This window comes from Anomaloglossus baeobatrachus, chromosome 4 (assembly GCF_048569485.1).
Source record: "Anomaloglossus baeobatrachus isolate aAnoBae1 chromosome 4, aAnoBae1.hap1, whole genome shotgun sequence".
Lineage (NCBI taxonomy): Eukaryota > Metazoa > Chordata > Amphibia > Anura > Aromobatidae > Anomaloglossus > Anomaloglossus baeobatrachus.
The window spans coordinates 593415372-593424523 of record NC_134356.1 but is presented as its reverse complement, the minus strand read 5'-3'; the positions used below and the strand labels follow the sequence as shown (position 1 = coordinate 593424523).

Here is a 9152-nt window from a genome sequence, read left to right as displayed (position 1 = left end):
TGCAACATACTTTTTTACTGCTGAAATAAATGTGAAGTTTTATTATACCTATATTCTACCATGGAATGGTCTTCTATCACTGGATTCGTCTTCTTTCTTTGATGGGTGTCCAGTGGTTCAACAGCCACTGATTAGCAAGTTATGATATACCCGATAAATAAGTGATAACACAAAATGTCGGGAATAATACTTTAAGGATAGACATTCATTTTAAAAGAATTTATAGTAAAAAACATGGCAAATATATTGATTTACAGACAGACTTGAATCATCATAATCGTCTAAATTCTGCATATTCTTTATTTCTTTCAAAATCTTTCACCCCAAAGATTTGAGAACAAAGGATCACGCTAAGCTTGTGAATTCAGTTTATTTTGCAGGTACAGCAGAAAAGAAAGGCTCCATGGATGAAGACAGCGAGAGGCCCGTGCAGTTAAAGAGAGCGGATTTACATTGTCTTTAGATATCACAATAACAAGGTTGTCATCTGTGGAGGTTTATATACATAGAGGAGCGAGACACTAAAGAACACCAATACTACGATTGTCAGACAAGTGGAAGAAAAGACACAGTAATATCCTAATCAGGCAAAGGGCAGGTGAAATTGCGTAAACTGCAAATGATTTAGCGAGTCATTCAGCATGTACCGAGCACAGAGGACGTGAGCGTTCCAGCAACTCCTATCGACTTCTATGGCAGAACCCCCACAAGACACAGTCCTACTATACAAGCTATACTGCTCTTTCCGTTCAGTAACTGGCAAAGGCTACGCCACTGCTATGGGAGGCATAAAGATCTGGCACTAATCTGCGTTTTATCCTGACTTATGGTTTCCAGGTTCTGCAGAATTGGCGAGCAGTTTCCTTTTAGATGATGGAGTATTAGTGGCAACTGAGCACCACACTTGAAGAACTGCCCCATTATGATTTTTTATATGGCACCTTCTCTGTATGCCCTTCAAATAGCCTCCATTGTACGTAGCGTAATGCTATACTCCAGGGGTCCCCAACCTGTGGCTCGGGACCCAGATGTGGCTCGTGGGCCCATGATGTGTGGCAGCGGCTGCCTACCAGCTAGTTGCATTCGCACCAGGTCTTGGAAACAGCTATGAAGAGCGGGTCTCCAGATGGTGAAATTTGTGAGTAGCCCCACACAGAAGAGCAGAACTGAATAGAGGTAGGAACCCCTAGATATTGGCATCCTGCGTCGGTGTAGTGATTTTTGTGGAAAAGCTATACTGGTAATGGGGGTCTGAGTGTCACTACTGTGAGGGGCGGTAGCTAAATGTGGCTCCCGACCCTCTCTCAGAGCTGAATATGGCTAGCGACTCTCTCAGAGCTACATGTGGCTCGCGACCCTCTCTCAGAGCTATATGTGGCTCGCGACCCTCTCTCAGACCTATATGTGGCTCGCGACCCTCTCTTAGACCTATATGTGGCTCGTGACTTTCTTTCAGAGCTGAATGTGGCTCTCGACCCTCTCTCAGAGCTGAATGTGGCTCGTGATCCTCTCTCGGAGCTGAATATGGTTCATGACCCTCTCTCACAGCTAAATTTGGCTCTCAAGGTCAGAAAGGTTGGGGACCACTGCTATACTCTAAGGGCAACCTGTCAGACAATTCATATTGCCAGGTGTATTATTCTCCATAGCCAGTGACAAGACTTGTCTGGCTCTGCCCCCGGTCAATTCTTCTCAGTGCTACTGCTGATAATTGAGTGGTCTATGACTAGAAACACACGAGATTCCGGTAAATCAGCAGCTACGACATGAAACTGTGCCGGACTAGTCTGGTCTCTGATTATAGTCCCCAGCAGGATTGTCAAAGTATATTGTCTCTGAAAGACTCGAGCAGTTCAGAGAATAATATACTCAGCTGAGATTGTGCAGCCAGGATGCGATTCATGCTGACCGTGGTTTGGGCATGTCACAATATTGCGTGTGCACCCAACCTGCATCTAACACTCAGGTCCACACGACTACATAAGCCAGGTGCACACTACGCAAAGCAGCTGCTTGGTTACATTTTAATTCCAGCCTTCTGGCTTTCTTTGCAGACCAGGACAGCTGGAGAGTTGATTGTGACCAGGTCTACTTTACAGAGGTTATCCGGCGACATAAAGAGTTTTTTGGTTGTTCTCCAAATTTGAATAAATTTAACTAATACTCCTTTATTACACAATCTCCTCAGATTTCAGACCTCTTCTTAAAGTACTAAAAACACCTCCCAGGGATTGTGATGAAGGCGGCTGCGTGTCATTATCTCCCATCTTTGACAAAGCTAAAGAATTAATTTTGTATTTGCCTATGATTAAGGAGTTCTTCTCTGAAACATGTAAGGCGCTGTAAGGCATATGGAGAGATTGTATTAGTCCACATAAAGCGGGCTTTACACGCTACAATATATCTTACGATGTGTCGGCGGGGTCACGTCGTAAGTGACGCGCATCGTAAGTTATATTGTAACGTGTGACAGCTACGTGCGATTGCAATTGAACGTTAAAACGTTCATCGCATACACGTCGTTCAATTCCTAAAAATTGAACGTGAGGTTGTTCAATGTTCCCGAGGTAGCACACATCGCACTGTGTGACACCCCGGGAACGATGAACAGATCTTACCTGCGTCCCGCGGCTCCCGCCGGCAATGCGGAAGGAAGGAGGTGGGCGGGATGTTTACATCCCGCTCATCTCCGCCCCTCCTCTTCTATTGGCCGGCTGCCGCGTTACGTCGATGTGACGCCGAACGTCCCTCCCACTCCAGGTAGTGGACGTTCGCCGCCCACATCGAGGTCATATGGAAGGGAAAGTACGTGTGACAGCAAATAATCGTTTGTGCAACACATTCAACAAATTGAACGTGCCGCACATACGATGGGGGCGGTTACGATCGCATACGATATCGTATGCTTAATCGTAACGTGTAAAGCAGGCTTTAGAAACATTTTTTACTTGGAATTAATAAATTTGAAGTTTTTTTTAAAGACATGGTGCTGGATATGTTTCCCTTCCCTCCTTTCCAATGATTGATTTTATACATACCTTTAGGCTATGTGCCCACGCTACAGGATTTGCCGCGGATTTGCCGCGGATTTTGCCGCGGATTTACCGCGGATTTGCCGAAAATCTGCAGCAGCAGCACTTCCAAGCCATTTCAATGGCATTTTGGAAATGCTGTGCCCATGCTGCGGATTTTTCCGCGGCGGATTTGCCGCGGATTTTGATCCGGAAAAATCTGCAGCATGTCAATTGTTTGGTGCAGATTTTGTGCGGATTTTTGGTTTTGAATGGGGGAAAAAAAAAAATGAAATCCGCATCAAAATCCGCGGTAAATCCGCGGCAAATCCGCGGGTGCGGATTTGCCGCGAAAGTCGCGGATTTTCAGGCAAAAAAATCCGCAGGGACATTCTAGCGTGGGCACATAGCCTTAGTATTCAGCTATGATGTATAGTTTTTGAAACACAAGCAAGTAAAGATTGTAAAATGAACAGTTTTGTTTGATTGACAGCAGCTGCTGATCAGCTAATAGCTGGGGTGGGATTGATAGTGATTCCTGACCACTGCCTGTTGTTCCTCCCGCTATCTATTATTTATGCTTATTCGATTATAGAGGTGTTTTACTAATTGTGATGGCTAAATCATGGTGACCTGTGCTGATATCATACCCATGTGACCAGAAGGGGAAGGACACAGCCAACATAGCTGATACCAAGAAGCAACATTATTTTTCTGTTGGCTGATTTAGCCACTATGATTTAGCCACAACCATTACTAAAAACACTTCTATAATAGAATTAGCATAAATAACAAACAGTGGGATAGTGGGAGGACGGACAGGCAGGGGAGTGGGAATCACTATGAATACCCACCCCATCTATTAGCTGATTAGCTGCTCGGCAGCTGCTGCCAATCAAAAAACTGTTTATTTTACAAACTTTACTTGAAAACCTATACATCCGAGCTGACAACTAAAGGTATGTTTATAATCAGCATGATAGTGAGAGTATAGCACTGGCTTTAGTTTATGTAGAAAAATCCAGGTGATTGGTGTGGTTTAATTACATCATTAAGTCTTAGATGGGAAGGAAGCGCTCTGTGTCAGAACACCAGGAGTGATGCTTTAGTGGTCACTAGGGCTTATCTTTGAAATCTGGCCAATGGTTCAGTGACTGGAGTTAAAGTTAGTCTGTCAGCAGTGTTCTAACCAAGCACAGGCGCTCGGTCCACCCTTGGTGTGGCCAAACAGTTCAGCTCACCTTCCCAGCTATTTGTTTCCAATCTATCTCTGTCCTTCTCTATCTCCTATAAAGCCAGAGCTGTCAATCAAGGAAGAGGAGACAGTTGCACTCTGAAGTGCAAAGATAAGGACCCAATAATAAGAGGTCGCTTTGGCATTGGCTGTTGGGCTCACATAAAACTGGCCATTTTTGTGGGCAAAGTATTTCTATTTTTACATGTTTTTCATATTTAGTTTCCTATATGCATGGTTTACAAATCTTAGCACTACAGTGTGCAACTGTCTCCTTTTTGTTACTATGTGTCATGCTCAGTATGCACCCGATCACATTTAGAAAGTTAGGAAGTGCCATCAGTCTTTTTCTTACACTATAGAATCAAGGAAGAGCGGGATGGAGATGGAGGCAGGGTAAGTAGACAGGAAGGTAATGCCAAGGGGGCACTTTATTACCTCTGCTTTGTCTGAAAAATCATATTGTGCTGACAGACCCCCTTTCAGGCATATTTGTATATTTTTTACAATTTTCATTTGGACAACAACCAGCAAACCCGTTAATGTTGCCGGACCAACCCTTGAAAAAAAAAAAAAAAGAATTAGAGCACCCAATAGTTTGGTCATCAATAGCTGAAAAGTGACATTTATTTTTTTTATAGCAGAGTAAATACATATATAGATTTTTTAAAAATTTCTAGCAAATGTCCTTAATTTGAAATGAGTAAAAAGCCTGTGTTTTACAAGCCACACAGTCACTTTGTCCCATGCATGTATCTGTATACATATGTGATGTAAACCTTTACTACAAAAAGAAGTGCGTGCACAACACTTTCGGTTTGGTCCCAAAAGCTACAAGTTGAAAGCTACAAAGTGTGTAAACAGAGCAGAGTAATCTGGATTATTGAGATTTCTCCTTTATTTGCACCATACTTACACCTCCTGTATCCCACGTGTTTCTACATACATGCACATACATGCATATACCTATGCAACCAGCCTCGGGTTTATTGGATTATGTAGTGTATTATTAGGTTGGATTACAATTTTTCTCAATTACTGTGATAATATGGAATCAAAGTGAAGCTGTCATTAGTAGTAGAATAAGATAGTGATAGAAGAGCCCCCGGGGGCGTGAATGGCAGTGGGAAAAAACTTGGTTTTGTCACCCCAGGCAGAAGGGCCTTTTTTACTATTTCCTTCTGCACCCAATAACCAATTCAACACCTCCCTCTTTGCTAATAATGCAGTTTTTCGCTGAAGAAGGACGTTTTGTACAGGTTTTCACTATTTAGTTTCAAAGGTGATTTAACCAATCGAGGCTGGGACCTTGCTTTTCAATAGGTCTGACTCTATGGTTTCCAGTAAATGTTCCCCTTAATAATAACCAAATCCTGCAATTAGCTGGGATCTGTGGGGAAATATGGCAGTAAGTGTTCGTATTCCCTGCAGCGCCGCTTGAGGAGGCTAGAGAATTAAACATTCCCCATGTAGATCAATGGTATAATTTCTACTATTTGTGAATGGGAAACACCAATAAAGCGATGCAAGCCTATGCCAATCTCAATATAAAAATATATGGATAAATCAGTGTATCCTAGTAAATGTCACTATACAAATCCAAAAAGGTAAGTATAACATAACAGACACAACATGACTCCTGGAAGAAGCATTTCATGTGAAACGCGCGTTGGGACCTGGCCCTCCCGTGTGGCTCTCTGGACTGGTAATTGTGTTCACATTATTGCCTTTTTTTACATTTATATTTTGCTGCTTATTTGTGAAACACTCATGTCTGTTATGTTATACTTAACTATCCTGATTTTTATGGTGATATTTACTGGGATACACTGATTTATCCATATATTTAAATAATTAAATCTATATTTATTTTTATTTATATTAGAACATTTAATATTATTTTTGTGCTGTACCAGTTGAGTTTAGCAGGTGTCCCCCTTATCTCTCCTTGCACTTGTTGTAGTTTCATGCATGGTTTTAACCTTTCAATTCATTTTTAAATAAAATATATTTTTATATTGAGATTGGCATAGGCTTGAATCCTTTTATTGGTGTTTGCTGTTCTTTTGCATGCTGCGTATGGGTTGTGATATAGGTTTTATTGTTTATGAATGGAGGCTACAATGTTTTTCCTAACCATAAAAAGAAAAGGGCTACGGACCTCTTATTGACATTTTTATGGGGTCCTTCTTCCTTATAGCAACTGTAATGCGGGCTTTACACGAGACGATATATCGTGCGATATGTCGTCGGGGTCACGGTTTTCGTGACGCACATCCGGCATAGTGCACGACGTCGTCTTGTGTGACACCTCCGATCGACGCAGTATCTCTCACAAATCGTGAGTCGTGTACTCGTCGTTAACTTTCATAATATCGTTTATTTTCATGGGTGCAGGTTGTTCATCGTTTCTGTGGCATCACACGTTGCTCCATGTAACACCATGGGAACGATGAACACAGCGTACCTGCGTCCCACTGCACCCGCCGGCTTAATGGAAGGAAGGAGGTGGGCGGGATGTTTACATCCCGCTCATCTCCGCCCCTCCACTTCTATTGGCCGGCTGCCGTGTGACGTCGCTGTGACGCCGAACGTCCCTCCCCTTTCAGGAAGTGGACGTTCGTCGCCCACAGTGAGGTCGTCCGGAAGGTAAGTCCGTGTGACGGGGGATAAATGAGTTTGTGCACCACGGGCAGCGATTTGCCCGTGACGCAAAAATGACGGGGGTGGTTACGATCGCTCGTGCTATTGCAAGATAGATCGACTCGTGTAAAGCAGGCTTTAGTTTCCAGCAAACCCAACATGTCACTTCTGGTAAGGATGTGTTCACATACAGTATGGCGGTAATATAAAGCAACACTGCCATAATATATCTTATGTCCAATATTAATATATGAGAAACATATGCTGGGATATTTTACATATAGATGAAAGTGGTGATTGTCAGGTGAAATACGCAGAACGTTCAGTTCCATGGTACATTATCCCCAGTTGTGTGCAGGCAGGTATTGGTATTGACTGGGGAGCACATTCTTGGTGGTAAAAGGAAGGTTCGTGAAGATGTCTCCTTCTGCTGAATATATGGAAAAGACCTATATATACATATATATACATACATTTTATATATATGTATAGATATATATATATATATATATATGTGTGTGTGTGTGTGCAAACGTCTCCTACTTCCTGACGTGTTAGGAAAATCTGTGGCAACTGAGAGCTCAAATATGAAAGGTGGCTCATGAAAGGTGGCACAATTGTGAGCTCTCTTATATGACCCTCTCAATAGCATTTGTTTTACTTGGATGCAAACTAGTGGTAATTGGACCAAATCCCACAAAAGCAAACAAAAAGATAAAATTCAATATTTTATAATGTTTGTACCTTGTAAAGAAGAATATCAATCAAAATCTGATCTTCTCCGTTTCACGAGAAAAATACATGCTGAAAGCCCTGACCAGAGACGTGCAAACCGGGCACCTGAACCCATCAGGGCCCAATAAGGGCTTTATCCTGTATGAGAAGTCCAGCAATTTAAGTGGTACATAGTAGATGAGGAACCACAGTTCCCTATGTTTTACATTAAAATGTAATTTACATACACTTGATTGACTGGGGAAACTCAGCTACTGCTTCGACTTCCTGCTTGGTAGGGGAGAGTGAGCTGCTTCATTCAGATCTGAACCTGGTTCATACGGTGGCTGCGGAGAGCACACACATGGATTGCTGATACATTAAAGAAAAATACCTGGGATTTATATTAGTTTTCACAAACATTAGATGAGTCTCTTGTTTATTATTTTTCAAGGGGCGTTTTTGTATTTATAACCCCTTATAGTTCCTGTATGTCTAAGTGCTATAACCAAAGTAATCTACCAACGTCACCGTAAAGATATATCATAAACAATGCATTAAATAATAGCAATAAAATGGTAACTGCTGCCCTACAGAATTCAGATAAGCATGTAGTTCTGACTCAATGACTCTTATTATTGCGCCTTTTGTCAGGACAGACCCTCGGCAGCCATGTTGTAACCTTCATCACTTTCACATGATTAAAATAAACACATTTCACTCAAATACTCCAAAAATAAACTTAGAAAAAAAACTCCACAAAACCAGTTATGTTGTCGTAGATTGAGTAAAGAAGCAGTCTAAGGTGATGACAATTATAAAAATGTTTTTTTGTTTGTTTTTGAGCTAATAGGATATTTGTCCCAAGAGTCAGTGGACATGCTGTATGGGCACAGAGTACAAATCCCCTATAAAATACATTTCAGGAATTAGCATCCACATTAAGCTCTTGAGTCCATACTTAGCAGTAGTAGATGTAGCTCCCTTCACTGTCCCAGTCTGGAAAGCAAAGGAGCCGGTATACCTTACGTGACAGAACAGTCTTATGAATCAGGAAATCAAGACTCGGCCTTCTCCTTTTCCTTCTTTTTACCTTTCTTTAGGAACGACGGGGTGCGGAACTTCTTTTTCTTTTTGGAAGGTGATTTAGTGGGGGAACCTTCTGGAGAGGCATTGGGCACTGTCTCGTTTTTCCCCTTAGGGGCGTCAGTGACTTTAGGAGGTGTCTCATCCTGAGGAGGTTGATCCTCATCTTTGCCATTTAGCACCACAGCTGGTTGGACCTTTTCTTCTGTGGCTTCAGTAGATCCAGGGACAGTTTCCTTCTTCTCTGCTTCTTTACAAAAACACAAAAGTGAATGATTACCAAGATTGATGTCAACTATTTATGGGTATTCTATTGTTAACAAGCAAAATGAGGGATCTTTAAAAAGCTACTTAACATTTAATATGGCGACTACTACAGCTTCCGCAAATGTTGCCATTTCTTCCCAGCTCTTGAATGCAAAGCCTAGCCAGTTGTACAGCAATACAACGACAGGGTATGTAGT

The 9152-nt window shown here is 42.0% G+C and overlaps 1 protein-coding gene across 5 annotated transcripts in view; it reads right to left on the bottom strand.

Annotated features, from left to right (window-relative positions):
- Positions 1–204: 204 nt before the first annotated feature.
- ADD2 (adducin 2) overlaps positions 205–9152 on the bottom strand; it is a 197050-nt gene continuing 188102 nt past the window's right edge. For 3 of the 5 annotated variants that reach the window (XM_075346143.1, XM_075346147.1, XM_075346144.1), the window contains one exon: positions 205–8938. In XM_075346143.1, coding sequence (XP_075202258.1) covers positions 8661–8938 — 278 coding nt within the window. In that variant the 3' untranslated portion in view covers positions 205–8660. The remainder of the gene's footprint in view (positions 8939–9152) is intronic. The other 2 variants (XM_075346145.1, XM_075346148.1) reach the window with 2 other exon arrangements.